Source organism: Chiloscyllium plagiosum, chromosome 18, assembly GCF_004010195.1.
Source record: "Chiloscyllium plagiosum isolate BGI_BamShark_2017 chromosome 18, ASM401019v2, whole genome shotgun sequence".
NCBI classification, from domain to species: domain Eukaryota; kingdom Metazoa; phylum Chordata; class Chondrichthyes; order Orectolobiformes; family Hemiscylliidae; genus Chiloscyllium; species Chiloscyllium plagiosum.
The window spans coordinates 67,074,540-67,092,009 of NC_057727.1; the positions used below are offsets into that span (position 1 = coordinate 67,074,540).

General features: G+C 45.4%; 1 protein-coding gene across 1 annotated transcript in view; it reads right to left on the bottom strand.

Annotated features, from left to right (window-relative positions):
* The window catches only part of grip2b (glutamate receptor interacting protein 2b), a 313,063-nt gene that overhangs the window by 50,491 nt on the left and 245,102 nt on the right, over nucleotides 1–17,470 (bottom strand). Inside the window, exons 8-10 of the mRNA XM_043708656.1 lie at nucleotides 13,742–13,889; nucleotides 12,214–12,383; nucleotides 6,306–6,440 (exon numbers count right to left, since the gene is read on the bottom strand). Of these exons, the coding sequence (XP_043564591.1) occupies nucleotides 6,306–6,440; nucleotides 12,214–12,383; nucleotides 13,742–13,889 (453 nt within the window). The remainder of the gene's footprint in view (nucleotides 1–6,305; nucleotides 6,441–12,213; nucleotides 12,384–13,741; nucleotides 13,890–17,470) is intronic.

The following is a 17,470-nucleotide window of genomic DNA, read 5'->3' on the forward strand; positions in this document are numbered from 1 at the left end:
GGAAATGATCAGAAGGTTACAGCTCAGAATGGGACTGTCCTGTCCATACCTGCTTTCTGCGAGAACAACTCAACCCCCAAACCCAATCCTTCCGACTTTTCCCCTGGCTGTCCCGATAACCTTTTCTATCCAATTCTCATTTGAAAGCCATAATCCATGCCCAACACCCACTCTGGCAGTGCCTTTTAACTAACCACTCACTCCCTGTATATCAGGGTAACCAATAGCTACAGGGAGGTGGGACAGTTAGATTGAGAGGTCATTTGATTGAAGTCTAGGGATAGACTCCATCAGAATTTACAGTGACACTGGCTCAATGGTTAGCATTGCTGCCTCACAGCCTTGGGTGACTGTCTGTGTGAAGTTTGCACATTCACCCTGTCTCCCCTCTGGGTGCTCCAATTTCCTCCCACAGTCCAAAGATGTGCAGGTCAGGTGAATTGGCCATGCTAAATTGCCCATGGTGTTAGATGCATTAGTCAGAGGGAAATGGAGTCTGTGTGGGTTACTCTTTGGAGGGTCGGTGTGGACTTGTTGGGCCAAATGGCACACTATGGTTTCCACACTATGGGGAATCTAATCGGCAAACCCAGAACTGACACCTGAGGGGGAATCTCGGGACACAGAGCTTTGAACGAGGGATTGGGGATTCAGTGCCCTATGGACTAGGAAAGTGAACCATAAGTGCTGACATCTGTGTCGGAATTCCCAACAAGAGCTTCTCTGGCAGAGAATTCCATATATCTGGTAAAAATCTGCGGGAGCAACATTCTTATAACCCTGAATTTCTCTTTAGATTGAGGATTGTGCACTTTGAGCTCCAGTGTTTACAACTGCAGTAATAGAGAGTGTAGGATCACATGATCACAGAATTGTTACATTGGCCCATTGTGCCTGTGCTGGATATGAAACAGAACTTCATGTGAGAGAAATGCAGTATGAAAAATTAGGACTTAGTGCCTTTAAGGCGGGGTCATCTTTAAAAATAAACAATAATGAAATTAAGCCGTAACACTGGAAGGCAACTGATTGATTCACAACTCCTCAGATTGTCCTAAAATCTCCAGGAATCAAAGATTAACTTCCCGAATTAACATTTTCAATCCAATACGACTCTTCTTCAAAGGTAGAAACAGAGTTAGCAGTTTGTTCTCTCTCCACAGATGCTGCCAGACCTGCCTACTTTCTCCAGCATCTGCAGTATTTGCTTTTATTCATCTCCTGACACGAGTAAATCTGAGTAAAAGTAAAGTGCAGGCCCCTTAGAACAATGGTGTACACATTTGTTTTCAATTTCTTTCAACTCTTTTGCATACTTGTTTCCAAAATATTGGAGAAGCCAAAACATGTGTTACGATCGCTGTGGGAAAATGGGCCCAGACAGTTTGGTTGTGTCAGGTGACCACTGGTGGGAATGTGAGTAGCAGCTCTGGTGAGAAAACCTCCACTCAGAATACAGGCCCCATCCTACCCCGAGAAATGGCAATCAGCAATGAAAACTGAGGGCAGCTCAAACAAAAACAACAGCTAAACAGTTAAATGCTGCTGCTAGTGATTTGAGGAGGTGAACTCTGAGCTGCTCTCTTTGAGTCAATCGCTTATTAACAGATGAAATGAAACTCACTTAACAAAAGTATCTCCTGAAATTAAAATTACAGGAGAACTATTGGTTGATTAAGGAGAGAGCATCCATTTTACAATTCCAGGATACTGTAACATCCCTCGTCCCTGCCAATCTGGGTCTTGAAGCCTCAGTAACTTAGTCCCTCTCGTTCTTCTATCTCACATTCACCAGGCTAGCCCATTTGAGTCGTACAATGGGGCAACTCAACATCAGATGCTTGGCCTTATTCCTGACTGGTACATCTCTGTTGGAGGAAAAGCCCACTGCATTAAAATGTGGGAAGGAGCACTTCTGGGCAGTCATTACTATAAAGGAAGTTCCCAGTTTTTGGTCAAAGTTGATATCAGAGATGGTGCAGAGATCTGTCCCCTTCATAGCATCATAGAATCCCTACAGTGTGACAACAGGCCATTTGGCCCAACAAGTCCACACTGACTCTCTTGAAGAGTATCCCACCCAGACCCACTCCCCTACATTTCCCCTGACCAAAGCAGCTTACCTACACATCCCTGAACACTATCAGCACATATTAGCATGGCTAATCCACCTAGCCTGCACATCTTTGGATTGTGGGAGGAAACCGGAGCACCCGGAGGAAATCCATGCAGATACGGGGAGAATGTGCAAACTACACGAAGACAGTCACCCGAGACTGGAATTGAACCCGGGTCCCTGGGGCTGTGAGGCAGCAATGCTAACCACTGAGAGCTATTGTGCTGGCCCCTAAAATTGCAGTAATCTATTTTGCTAATCAACCTGTACAGAGGTATTATTACACATCTCTGGAACATGTGGGACTTGAACCTGGGCCTCACAGTCTAAGGATAGAGGCATTACCACTGCACCATCCTTCAATCCTGTCTGGGTTGCTTCATTGGAGATCTGTGTGGTTCTCCCCCATGTTTATTTTCCCCCTTCAGTCTGCTTATTGCCCAAATACCACAGATCTTCTAACTTTCATTTCTCTTTGTTATGCAGAATACATTTCTATCAATGACAGGAAAAATTCCTTCCAGTTTAGATGTAGGTTATACTTTGACATTTTAACTTGTTACAAATACTCTGTCTGATGCACTGATTTAGTTTTCACTTTGTTGAACAGCATCATGGATTTATATTCATTTGTGTGCTCAACAATTCGAACAAGATACACAGCCTTGTCTTATTCAGTACTATCATTTTAGCTCTTGAAATGATAAAAATTGTAAGGAATCTGGGCCCTTGGTTGAGTCATTTTTATCATTCCATCTTAAATACTGTCATTCAGGAAATGCCTTTTTAATACAGTGATAACACCACTGAGGAGTATCCATGTTTCTTCAGACATTAAGGTTATTTCAGTCAAATATATGAAGCTTGAACAGATAGGAATTGTTGGCTGAACACTATCAATCCACATCAGACAGGGTTTCCTCTAACCTACTTCTATGTCACAGAGTCACTTCATATAATCCCGACAGTGTGGAAGCAGGCCGTTCAGCCCATCGAGTCCACACTGACCCTCCCAAAGACGATCCCACCCACCTTATCGTTGTAATCATGCATTTCCCATGGCTAATCCACCGAGCCTGCACATCCCTGAACACTATGGGCAATTTAGAATGGCCAATCCACCTAATCTACACATCAGTGCACACTTTCAGCGCTGTCATGGAGTAAAGCAAGTGTCTGACTCTTTTCCAACGTGGAAGAACAAAAAAATTGTAAGCAGAAATACAGTGACTGGACTTTAAATACAGCATCCTGGACTAAAGGTCCCTTTGTGCATCCACTTAGAAAACGATAGCACTGAACACAGTGGACTTGATCAGGATCAGAAATTGATCAGATCTGAAATCAACCCTGGTTAGATTAAACATTACCCACTTACCTTTGGATATCTTCTGGGCCGGAGATTCCTGGACAGGTGCCTCTTGTTACAAACCTGTCCAGGAAGCTACAAGCCAAGCAGCAGGAAGAATTGGCAGGGAGGCTACAGATCCTTTCACAGCAGTGGTTGCTGGAGTCTGTGATTGAAATGCCCAGCAACACAGACATCAGCTTAGACAGTTCCCCTGAAAAGGGTATGTATGTAATCTTAGTATGGGTTTACAGTGACAACTGGGTGAATGGATCTGATGTGTGCCAGGTGGACAATATTGGTCGGGATGCCAGGTGGGTGAGGTCAGTAGGAAAGCCAGGTGGGTGAGGTCAATAGGAAAGCCAGGCGGGTGAGGTCAGTAGGGAAGCCAGGTGGGTGAGGTCAGTAGGGAAGCTAGGTAGGTGAGGTCAGTAGGGAAGCCAGGTGGGCGAGGTCAGTAGGAAGCCAGGTGGGTGAGGTCAGTAAGAAGCTAGGTGGGTGAGGTCAGTAGGGACGCCAGATGGGTGAGGTCAGTAGGGACGCCAGGTGGGTGAGGTCAGTAAGAAGCTAGGTGGGTGAGGTCAGTAGGGACGCCAGGTGGGTGAGGTCAGTAGGGAAGCCAGGTGGGTGAGGTCAGTAGGATGCCAGGTGGGTGAGGGCAGTAGGGAAGCCAGGTGGGTGAGGTCAGTAGGGACGCCAGGTGGGTGAGGTCAGTAGGGATGCCAGGTGGGTGAGGTCAGTAGGGACGCCAGGTGGGTGAGGTCAGTAGGGACACCAGGTGGGTGAGGTCAGTAAGAAGCTAGGTAGGTGAGGTCAGTAGGGACGCCAGGTGGGTGAGGTCAGTAGGGATGCCAGGTGGGTGAGGTCAGTAAGAAGCTAGGTGGGTGAGGTCAGTAGGGACGCCAGATGGGTGAGGTCAGTAGGGACGCCAGGTGGGTGAGGTCAGTAGGGAAGCCAGGTGGGCGAGGTCAGTAGGAAGCCAGGTGGGTGAGGTCAGTAAGAAGCTAGGTGGGTGAGGTCAGTAGGGACACCAGATGGGTGAGGTCAGTAGGGACGCCAGGTGGGTGAGGTCAGTAAGAAGCTAGGTAGGTGAGGTCAGTAGGGACGCCAGGTGGGTGAGGTCAGTAAGAAGCTAGTTGGGTGAGGTCAATAGGGACGCCAGGTGGGTGAGGTCAGTAGGGACGCCAGGTGGGTGAGGTCAGTAGGAAGCCAGTTGGGTGAAGTCAGTAGGAAGCCAGGTGGGTGAGGTCAGTAGTAAAGCCAGGTGGGCGAGGTCAGTAGTAAAGCCAGGTGGGCGAGGTCAGTAGGGACGCCCGGAGGGCGAGGTCGGTAGGGACGTCAGGTGGGTGAGGTCAGTAGGAAGCCAGTTGAGTGAAGTCAGTAGGAAGCCAGGTGGGTGAGGTCAGTAGGAAGCCAGGTGGGTGAGGTCAGTAGGGAAGCTAGGTAGGTGAGGTCAGTAGGGATGCTAGGTAGATGAGGTCAGTAGGGAAGCTAAGTAGGTGAGGTCAGTAGGGAAGCTAGGTAGGTGAGGTCAGTAGGGATGCTAGGTAGATGAGGTCAGTAGGGAAGCTAAGTCGGTGAGGTCAGTAGGGATGCTAGGTAGGTGAGGTCAGTAGGGAAGCTAGGTGGGTGAGGTCAGTAGGATGCCACATGGGTGAGGTTAGTAGGGAAGCCAGGTGGGTGAGGTCAGTAGGGATGCTAGGTAGGTGAGGTCAGTAGGATGCCAGGTGGGTGAGGGCAGTAGGGAAGCCAGGTGGGTGAGGTCAGTAGGGACACCAGGTGGGCGAGGTCTGTATGAAGCCAGGTGGGCAGGGTTGGTGGGAAGCCAGGTGGGCGAGGTTATTTGGCAAGCCAGGTGGGTGAGGTCGGTAGGGAAGCCAGGTGGGTGAGGTCTGTCGGAAGCCAGGTGGGCGAGGTCAGCAGGAAGCCAGGTGGGCGAGGTCACGAGGAAGCCAGGTGGGTGAGGTCAGTAGGAAGCCAGGTGGGCGAGGTCGGTTGGGAAGCCAGGTGGGCGAGCTCAGTTGGAAGCCAGGTGGGTGAGGTCAGTAGGAAGCCAGGTGGGCGAGGTCAGTAGGAAGCCAGGTGGATGAGGTAAGTAGGGAAGCCAGATGGGCGAGGTCAGTAGGAAGCCAGGTGGGCGAGGTCAGTAGGAAGCCAAGTGGGTGAGGTCGGTAGGGTGCCAGGTGGTTATGGAGGGTGTAAGGTACAGTGGTGATGAAGCTGGAGCGTGGTCAATGATAAGTTTGAAAATTAATTTATGAGTTACCTAGGTTTTAGCATACTCAACAAATCTTAGATGATTGAAACTGTAAGTATTAAACTTGAGTGAGTATGAACTATCTGAATTCTCCATCTTTAATGGAGTCTTTTGCAGAGATTCCAGGCTTGGGGGCGTGAACGTATGAAACTGAACCTCAGAAGGTGATGGTGGCCAGATCACTGAATATATTCAACAAGTCGAAATTCTTTTAGATTATAAAGGCATCAAGAGTTATTGGGAGAAAGTGGGAATATGGTATCGAGACAGAGGATCAGTTGTGGTCATGTTAAATAGCAGAAGAGGTTTGAAGAGTCAAACGGCCTACTTCTGCTGCTAATTGCTACGAGACTGCTCCCTCAGGCATCCTGCATGGTCCAGGTGCGTAACTCTACAGAAGTGACTCCCTGGATAGTGGCAAATTGGAGACTATGTCACTAAAGGAAGGGAATAGGGAGAGGAAATAAACAGGCTTGCTTGTAAGTAAAAGGTTCACTCCCCGGCACAGAATGTTCTCGGAGCTGATGTTGAAGGGGTTGCTGGGTTTGAGGGCTGCTCCAGAAGGATAAGCCAAGTTACTGTACATTTGCAGTAGTCCGAGTTGGATAGAGGGGTTGCTGCATTCCAGGTTGGTGTCTTGCAGTGCCCTGGATGATAGGTGTGACAGTAGTTGACACAGGGGTCCCAGCAATGATGGTGGTCACTCTTCTGAATCTTAACTGTCCGTTGGCCAACGTGAGGTTCAGGAAAAATGGAGAGACAAGAGAAAGAGAAGATGAATAAAAGGCAACTGCTGCATAACTTAAAAGGACCCTAATCAACATCGTAACACCAGAATATACAACCTTGAAGTGAGGTTGTTCTGTAAATGACTGATCTTTTCTTTTGTTTTTCCTATTGACATTTATGAAAATAATAAGAATATCATCTAAATTAGTTTTGCACTTAGGTCAAGAGTTTGTTTTCCCCAAGAAGACAGCTGCCCTTTAAGAACCTGCCTTGGTTCAAATCTTGTGTTTAAATTCATTTGTATAATTTACTCACTGTGATTAATATCAGAGTTTGCACTGACCTCCAGAAACTGCAACAATCGCAGAATACTAATAAATCTAAAAATCACCTTTCATAAGGCCTGGCCAACACAAAATCATTCACACTCTTCTAGTTATACATGCTTCACTCGTTTGCCTTATAATGCACTGATCGTCTCCGATTATAGATGGCAGGTTTCCAACCCTATAATTCCAAGGATACATCTGAAACTGCTTATTAAATACCTGGAGAACGACATGTAGTGAGAGTGAGTTACTGGCTCGAATTGAATTGAGAAGTTCTGATGGTTTATATATGGATAAAAATGAATAAAGCAATGTCAAGGGCTGGAAACTAATTGAGTGCTTGGGGTGGTTTATGTATAGTGTAACAGGGAGCTCGGAATGAGTTACAAGGTGGAATCTAATTGAGAGCTCTGGATGGTTTATATATACAATAACAGACTCCCGACAGTGAGATACAGACTGGAATCTCATCAAAGGACTTGGTGGTTTAAATACAGAATAAAGATGCACAGGTGAGAGTTGCAGGCTGCTATCTGATTGTAGTTACATGTACAATAACAGATACATTGGAGTTACAAACTGCAACCTAATTGAGCGGTTGGAGTGGTTTATGTATAAAATATTGGATATCTGGGAGTACGCTATAGGCTGGAATCAAATTGAAGGGTTTGGACCGTTTATATATGGAATGGCAGATTCCTGGGAGTGAGTTACAGTGAGGTTTGGATCATTTAAAGCATCAACAACTCTTGTTTATTCTGGCCAGTCCTGTATCCTAGAAGGATATCCCACATTCACAGAATCTGAAAGTCAGTCTTTTTTTTTTGTCCATCCACCGCAGTAAATAGATCATAGCTACAGCTTGGACCCGGAGACTTCTAGATTTTCCCATCACAGCAATGTCTGAGGCATCATAACATGCCCATGGGGGAACCGCTGACCCTGAACTCAAATTGAATGGGATCTTTGATGTTTCCACAGAGCAGAAAACAGATAAGAAATTAAATTTAAACACTGATTTCAGTTTCATTTCCCATAATGTTTTTTCGAGATTATCAAAAAGAAAATCAATACAAGTGCACTCCTTATCAGAGTGATGGATTAGAAATAAATGCTTATTCTACTCAGGAGCATTTACTAAATGGTGAATTTATTTGCCTGATTTTCTGATTGTAATATGATGACTTTTCACGCAGAATTGTGACAATGATATAATCCATATGTTTAATTTCAACACATCAGCCCTACCACTTATTTGTGTATCCCAGACAGCCACCTGTGTTGGACAAATAGTACCTAACTACCAAACACTAAGATGGCACTTAACATGGACCACTTGGGACGGTTAAGTGCTTTCTTACTTTCTAAATTAAAAGGCACAAACCTAAATAAAACCAAGACACTACAGCAGAGGTTGGCCTGATCTCACAGTTGATATCTCAGCTGATTAAAGCCATCCCAAAATCTCCAATCTCTGAAGCTACCCAAAGTCTGCTGGGGACAGTCAATCAGTTGTTGGCTCTGTTAAAAACAGCAGAAACAAGTGGATCCATTCTGTTCACAGCCATCCAGCCTACAACCCCCGCGACTACTGCTTCTGCAACTCCTTGTCACTGCATATGCCAAGCTGCAGGGAGCACGAGATAATGTGTGACTCCAACAGAACCTAACAAGGTCGCGCTATCTTCCATCTACAAGGACTAGGGCTGCAGATACATGGGAACAACACCACCTTGGACGCTCCCCTCCAAGCCACTCACCACCCTGACTTGGAAATATATCGCCGTTCCTTCACTGTCACTGGGTGAAAATCCTGGAATCCTCTCCCTCGGGGTGTAGTGGTCCTACCTAAAGCACATGGACTGCAGCGGTTCAAGAAGGCATCGCTTTCTCAAGGGCAGATGGGGAGGGGCAATGAGTACTGGCCCGGCCAGTGACACCCGCATCCAGAGAATGTTTTACGAGAAAGTCTTTGCTGGAACAATATCATTTCGCTCAGCAAGAGCAATCTTCTCAAGCACAGTGATAGTGTTTCTATTTATATAATTTCATTGTAGGTTTTTCTTGCTCACTATTCTCCTTGAAAATTATTTTGGTGACACTGACCACCAAATGGTAAGTGGCTTCCTCAACCTTGTCAGAACCAATGAAGTATATTTGAAGTTTGGTCCCTGCTCCAACTGAGGAAACTTAGGGTGTCAAATTCTACACAGCAACCCTCATATGAAGCGACGCGACAGGACCAGGTCATTTGATGGTCCCGAGATTGATAGCTGGCGAGTTATTTTCTTCACTTCATTCCCAGAGTGAAAGCAAGCGCTGCTTCAGTCCACATCACACAGAAAGTACACAAACACTCCTTAGTGCGTCCCTCAGTTTCTGAACAATATTTAACTCTCAGCCAGAAACTAACAACCAGGGTATCTTATTGTGGAAGTTGTTCGGAGGTGTCCTGTACTGTGAAAGTTAATGGAAGTGCTACCTTCCTTTTCTTTTTAATCCACTTTCAATTTTCCGGGGCTATGGCTACTTGATGTTGGTACCTGGTTCTGAATGCTGTTGGGCTTTCCATCTATCTTCACTGTCATTAACTGCCATATCAGCCCAAACGTCCTTGATATAAACACGGATGTTCTCATATTCACCAATGCCATCCTGTGATGGTACTCATTCTTTGTGTTGTCTCATGTTCACCATCTGCACTCTCACCTAAGTGCCCAAGGTTCAGGTGTGAACCATAATGCACTGGAACCAAGCACTCGACGTATACATCTCGAAGCAAAGATTTAAGGGTGAGAGTTCGGGGGTGGGGGAGGGAGGGGGCAAGGAATTCTGTCAGATTCACCCCCCTCCTAGACAGGCCCACTCGTAGTGGACCAAGTGAAGGTTCCCAGCTGAATCAGCTGTCTGGCAGGGATCAAATCTGGAACCTTCAGAGCTACACTACCACAGACGATTTCTCTCATTAAACCAGCAGGACATCTTTAAAGGAAATTCTATCCTGTGTGGTTCACGCATTTATAGAGTCATTGAACTGTACAGCATGGAAACAGACCCTTTGGTCCAACTCGTCAATGCCGACCAGCCACCCTAAATTAATCTAGTCTCATTTGCCAACATTTGGTCCATATCCCTCCAAACCTTTCCTATTCATATACCCATCCAGATGCCTTTTAACTGCTGTAATTGTACCAGCCTCCACCACTTCCTCTAGCAGCTCATTTCATACGCGCACCACCCTCTGTGAAAAAGTCGCCCCTCAGGTCCTTTTTAAATCTTTCCCCGCTCACCTTAAACCTCTGCCCTCTAGTTTTGGACTCTCCTACCCTGGGGCAAAAGACTTTGTCTATTTATCTGATCCATGCCACTCATGATTTTCTAAACCTCTATGAGGTCACCCCTCAGCTTCTGACACTCCAGGGAAAATGGCCCCAGCCTATTCGGTCTCTCCCTATAGCTGAAACCCTCCAACCCTGGCAACCTCCTTGTGAATGTTTTCTGAACACTTTCAACTTTCACAATATGCTTCCTATAGCACGGAGACCAGGTTTGAACGCTGTATTCCAAATATGGCCTAACCAATGTCCTGTAGAGCTGCACCGGGACCTCCCAACTCCAATACTCAACACACGAAGCAATAAGGGCAAGCATACCAAACGCCTTCCTCACTACCCTGTCTACCTGCGACTCCACTTTCAAGGAACTATGAACCTGCACTCCAAATTCTCCTTGTTTGGCAACACTCCCCAGGACCTTACCATTAAGTGTACTCCATTCGCTGAAAGATTTTAAACATTTCACTGTTGATTTTGCTGATAAGGTAAACTAGGAGTCAATTGTGAGGAGAAATGAAAATGATGGTGCGGCGGTAATGTTGCTGGGCTAGCAATCCAGAGGATGAGGCTCATACTCTCTGGCAGCATTAGTTTAAATCACAGGACAGGAGCTAGTGGAATTTACACTCCCTTAATAAATCTAGTAACCACGATCATGAGACCATCAGCATTCAAAATTAAGATTCAATGGACAGAGTAAAGACTTGTCTCCACAGAGAACATGGGTGGCACCAACAAATCTGGAGCCCCCAGCCCCAGTTATCCAGATGCTTGCAGGGTAAGATAAAGCAGAGCTTATGACAATATCAAAAAGTAATCTTTTGGAAGCCTAGAGAACTAATTACAGAGGCGAAGTGTTAAAGGAAATTCGGAAAACAAAGGATATGAAAAAAATTGGCAGGTAAAGTTAAGGAAAATCCAAAGGTGTTTTGTCAATATGTTAAAGTCAAGAGAATAAGTTCTGAAAGGATTGTGCCAATCAGAGATGTTTATGGTAACTTGTGTGAGGGTGCAGAAGATGTGGGCAGGGTTCCGAAGGATTACTTTGTCTCTGCCTTCACAAAACAGAACGCTGAGGCAGACAGAGGAGGCATGCGAAATATTAACTAAAATAGGCACAATGAGAAGGGATGTACTGGAGGGACTGACCTGCTCGAAGCAAGACAAATCACCATGGCCAGCTGATCCTACACTGTTAATGGAAGGAAATAGCGGGTGCTCTGAAGATCACTTTCAAATCCTCACTAAATACAGGTGAGGTACCAAATGATTAGAAAGGCTGGGGTTATTTTCCTTAGAATGGAAGTGGATGAGGGAGTGACTTATTTGACACATATAAAATAATGAGGGGCTTGGATAGAGTGGACAGGGGAGACCGGCTTGCCTGAGCACACAGGTCAGTTACAGATTTAAAGTGATTGGTAGAATGACTAGAGGGACCATGAGGAAAACTTTTTCCACCCAGAGGATGGTAGGTATCTGGCATTAGTTGCCATGATTGGTGGTTGAGGCGGAAACTCTTAAATTATTTAAAGGAACCTGCATTGACACCTGATGTGCTGCAACTTCCAAGGCAATGGACCAAGTGCTGATACATGGGATTAGGATGGGCAGCTAGCTTATTCAGTCAGGGCAGATACAATGGACTAAATGGCCTTTTATCTACGTTGTGACTTTTAATGTAAAACCTCCTCTAGATCTTTAATGCCCTTTAGGGATGGAAATCTGCCATCCTTACCTGCTTTGGCCTAATGTGACTCCAGATCCACAGCAATGTGGGTGATTCATAAATGCCTTCTGAAATGGCCTGGCTCTGAAGATCATTTTCAAATCCTCACTAAATACAGGTGAGGTACCAAATGATTAGAAAGGCTGGGGTTATTTTCCTTAGAATGGAAGTCAGTTGTGTGGAAAAAACCCTGGCCTTGTCAGTGATGCAGACATCTCATGAAAGAAGAAACAAAACTAATTAGTGGGATCCTCCTGTTAAAATTCCTGGTTGGAAAACAGAGGGCATCGTGTGCTTGGCCTATAAGGTGGGCTCCCTCTTGCCATATGAAGGCTAATCTTGGTCTGTCTTATACAGAAAAAGGCAGTACCTTGCTCTGTCGGCTTCAGTGACAGCCGACTCTGGTGCACTGGCAGGATCTCCAGCTTAACGTTGTCGGAGGTGCTGCTCAGGAGCTGGGTAGCCTCCAACACAGTGCAATGTTCAGTGCTCATCCCATCAATCGACAAGATGTGGTCACCAACGTGCAACGCTCCACATCTAAAGCAGGGGCAGAAAAAGACATTTTAAAACTCCTTACTCACCAGAAACAGAAGTCAAGCTGATAGGCGTTCACCCTTCCACTTATACTGATCCAATATTAATACATTTAACGTCAATAGTTATGTTTTCAGAACAAACTCCATTTTAAAACTTGAAATTAACAAAGTTGAGTTTTTAAAAATTAATTCCCTTCCCTCTTTTCTCCGTGTCTCTCTCTCTCCCTGTGCTATTAATTGAACTAAATTGAAAGGCCCTGAGCTTTTGACAATGTCAATCAGTGGATACTGCATGAGGTGCTGAACAAGGAGAGAGAGTGGTTGAAAATTCTCCTTCTCATTTTCAAACATCCTCCCGACCTCTCCCCCTACCCTATTACCAGTCCAGTACTCTTCTCCTGCCCTGTGTTCTTTCATCCTGTGCACCACTTACTGCATTTACACACACCACCCTCCATGTCTCTCGTGTTAATACACTTTTAATTCCACTGCATGGGATTTCGAAGCCCCAAACTCTGGATTCCTTCTGCAAAACTAATCATCTCTCACTCTCATTTCAACTGCTGCTTAAAAACCCAAGGTTTTAGTCCCTTTGTCTCATTGTATTGTTTACTATTAACACTTAATTACACTCCTGTAAAGTACCTTAGGACAATTCTCCATTTCCAAGGTCCCAGAGGTTCACATTGACCAGCGATATAAATCCTGTGGCTACAAAATCAGGTCAAAGGCTGGGAGATCCATCATGTACAACCCCCCTTCTGACTCCCCAAAGTCTGTCCAAGGAAAATTTCAAGTGGGCCAAGGAATCCTCCCCACTTGCCTGGATGGGGGCAGCTCCAACAGCACTCAAGAAGCTTGACACCATCCAGGACAAAGCAGCCCACTTGATTGGCACCACATTCAGTAATATCCACCCCCCTTCAACACTGATGCTCAGTAGCAGCAGTGTACTATCTACAAGATGCACTGCAGGAATTCACCAAAGATCCTGAGACAGCACTTTCCAAACCCACAACCACTACCATCTAGAAGGACAAGGGCAGCAGATACATGGGAACACCACCACCTGCAAACTCCCCTCCAAGGCACTCACCATCCTGATTGGTAAACATATCACCGTCCCTTCACTGTTGCTGGGTCACTTTCCTGCAACTCCCTTCCTAAACAGACAGTAGGTGTTGCTACATCCACGGACTGCAGCACTACAAGAAGCTAACTCACCACCACCTTCGCCAGGGCAGCTGGGAATGGGTAATAAATACTGACCGAACGAGCAATGCCAACGTCCCGTAACAACTTAGCCAGACCTTCCCAAGCTGAGACCCCTATTGAAACAACAGAGGATGAGCTGAGTACCTGTCCACAATGCTCGCTGCTTTGATCTTGTCAAGGACAATGACTTGTTTGTTGCGGTGTGTCCCGCTGGACAGTGACATTCCCAGTGTGCAACCCGGAGTTTTTGTGATTTCCACCAGTAAAGGACCGGAGGCATTGAGTACGGAATCTGTAAGATAGACCATCCATCACCACCATTGTCCAAATATATACCCTTTTGAATTATATTCTCTGTCGACTCAAAAGCTGCAAGGTTCCATCAACCAATACAAACTGGCCAGTGGAATTGCAAATGGAAATGTTTCACCTTAACCTGCAGCCCCAGAGAAACGGAATAAAACACAGATACCGGTCTGATTGAGGGGTCTGGATGATTCACGTGGAAAATACCAGACAACAAAGGGTGAGCTACAGGGTGAAATCGATTGGAGAGTTAACATAAACAGAGAGAGACTCGCTTAAAACCAGCAATCTAGGATCCAAGACCGCGCTAGCTTGCTGCTGGATTTGAGGTTCGGCACTGGATCAGTGGCCAATTCAAGTCAATACAGGTGGCATGAGGTCAAAGGTCTTTCAGAGGGCAGGACTACACTGGCAATCGAGTAGCAAAACAGACTAAATGTAACCCAATTGCCCTGCTAAGTTAATTTTAACCGAGTTGTTTTTTTTTTGAAAAGTAATGCGCAGCACATTCTAAAACTGTCTGATTTTTGGGGAAACTCTGGTTTTGAGCTAGCTGGCTTTGAGAGTGGAGCCCTGGGGTGAGGTAGAGATTGGAAGATAACAAAAGCGTGCTTGATGTACAGGGTAATGGAAACACAGGAGTGAGGTCCAGACCCGAACACCACTGATGAGGCGGAATGGTTAAAACGTGATCGCTGATGCCAGGTCATCCATGGAAACACAAACCCTGATCTTTCTTTCTTCACACAGTCTTCGTCATACATTCCTGATGGGAGGGTATACCCCCACAAAAATGTCTTTCCTCAAACCCTGTGCTCCCCTTCCCTTCCAGGGCTGTGTACCCCTGCTCCAAATCTCCTTGCCCCAAGGGTGTCCCATCCTGGTCCTGACCAACGTGCTCCCAACGCACCTATCACCTAGTGCCTGCCTGCAGTTCCAGCAATGGCCACCACTCCCAGTGGTGCTGCTGACATATCACAGAGCAACCGGCCAATCAGATTGGCCGGTGACTTTTAGAAGCAGGACTTTTAAAAAAATTTTCACAGGATGAGGGTGCCACTCGCAAGGCCAGTTGCCTATCCCTAACCACCCTCAAGAACAAATACGTCAATTGCTGTGGGACTGGAGTCACATGGAGGCCAGACCAGGTAAGGACAGCAGATTTCCTTCCCTAAAAGGCACGAGTGAATCAGATGGATTGTTAATAACAATCATTTTGTGGTGACCATCACAGTGACTAGCTTTCAACTCCAGATTTTTAATAACTGAACTGAGATTTAGATTGAGATTTGAAGTCATATCCCCAGAACATTAGCCTAAACCTCTCGATTACAAGCCCTCATCTTCCTAAGCATGGGAACAAAAGTCCTATCTCATGTGAGGTAAAGTCTCTTGAAGCTTTAAATAGCCCAAGAACTAAAACCAGACACAATGGTTGTGGAACTTTGGTACTGCATCTCAAATTTAAGCAGTTAATCTATATTATAATTAACAGAATCAGATAGTTCAGTTCATGTTTATGTGCATTTTGACCTTTAACATCAGGCATTAGGTCAAGAACAAGACACAGTAAGCTCAATCCTCAGTGTGGCCCTTTCGGTGTCAGATTTCCAGAATTTTTGACTTTTGTTTCAGATTTCTTGCGTCTGCAGTCTTTTCCTTCCGTACGTGAGAATCCAGGGCTGTTCTCCTGACAACCAAGGAAGTTCAGGGGGGGACTCAGTAGACGTGCTGAGGTTCTAAATAATTGTAACAGAGCTGGGGCCAAATGACCTCCTTCTAAGCTATATCATTCTCTGAAGCTATGCAGAAAGTCACCAGTCTCGAGAAGCAAGTTGTAAACTTGAGTCTCGTTTGGATGGTTTATAAATAGAACAATGGCTTCACAGGTCTGAGCTCTAATTTGAGGTATTCGCTCATCATGTGAGCTCCAAGAATGGTTTATCATTTTAACATCACTGTGGGAATTCTGCTGTTGGTTACTGACCGCACTTTAGTTTCTAATATTGCCGATTTGGCCGAGGTAGGGTTGTGTTCCTCTTCATATGCAGATCTAAAGTAGGACTCACGATCCATAACTTTGAGAGCCTCAGGAATTGAAGCTGCCGCTAAGTGGGAGGCACTCGGATGCTGTTCTCTAGGCATAGTGAAGCTTTTGTTTTTAAAATCAGCGCAGTTTTATTTTGAGTAACGTGGAAAGAGATGTGCTGTTGGTGCTTTTCATCTTGCCCTCACCAGGACAGACTTGCAAGAATCTGAAGGTGAACAATAACTTATACTGCACGAGCAGGGTGCCAACGGATTAGCAAGTGGACTATAAGCTGTTTCGCTGTTTGGGATTCTTGTGAATCTGTGCTGGTAAGTGCAAGATAAATATGTTTATCAGCAACATTCTAGCACACATTTAATTGGAATACAGCAGGAACGGAACAAACTCCACTGCAAGCAACATCAGGAGAGTGCGGTGAGCAGTCTTGCAAGGAGAGCTGGGAGGGATTTTTCAAAGGGAAGTCATTGCTACCAGCTAATCAGCATCACTAGCAAACAAGTGGCTTGCCATTTGTCAGACAAGGGATGTAAGTGAAACCACAGGAGCAGCATTCATCATTAACCCTTTATCAAACAGAGTTCAAATAATTTTGAGCAGTTCTAAAGGGCATTGAAGATTGTTTTGCTTTCTCCCACTCAATTTTATTTAAGGAAATTGATCTGATCTGCTGAAGGTTTGAGTGGTTTGAAACATAGACATGACGAGAAGCAGGAGAGATATATCATCTGGCATGTCCCTTTTTTCTCAGTCTCTATAGTGTCTATACTGCAATTGCTTCTCACTGTATTTGAAGTTCAAGATGCAAATTATAGATTGGTAAATTACCTCCACATTTCAGCCCTGACATCAAAACATCTCCAGAAGAAATGATTGTTTCTTTGTTCAGAATTTAACTTGCATGTGCAGCCTTAATAGGGTTACAGTAACCGTTATATTAGGGTGATAGGGCAGAGTATTGAGTTTGTCATGTTGTGGTACAGAATACAAGCTCTGTATGGGGGTACAGTATCAAAGGGTTAACTGTATTCGTTTTAAAATAGTGATGGAAAAGGATAGACCAGATTTAAAAGTTGAAGTTCTAAATTGGAGAAAGGCCGATTTTGGCGGTATTAGGCAAGAACTTTTGAAAGCTGATTGGATGTCCGCAGGTAAAGGGACGGCTGGAAAATGGGAAGCCTTCAGAAATGAGATAACAAGAATCCAGAGAAAGTATATTCCTGTCAGGGTGAAAGGGAAGGCTGGTAGATGTACCTGAGAACTCTGTGGGAAGCTAGAGAAGTGATTGCTGGGCCTCTTGCTGAGATATTTGTATCATCGATAGTCACAGGTGGGGTGCCGGAAGACTGGAGGTTGGCAAACGTGGTGCCACTGTATAAGAAGGGTGGTAAAGACAAGCCAGGGAATTATAAACCGGTGAACCTGACCTCGGTGGTGGGCAAGTTGTTGGAGGGAATCCTGAGGGACAGGATGTACATGTATTTGGAAAGGCAAGGACTGATTAGGGATAGTCAACATGG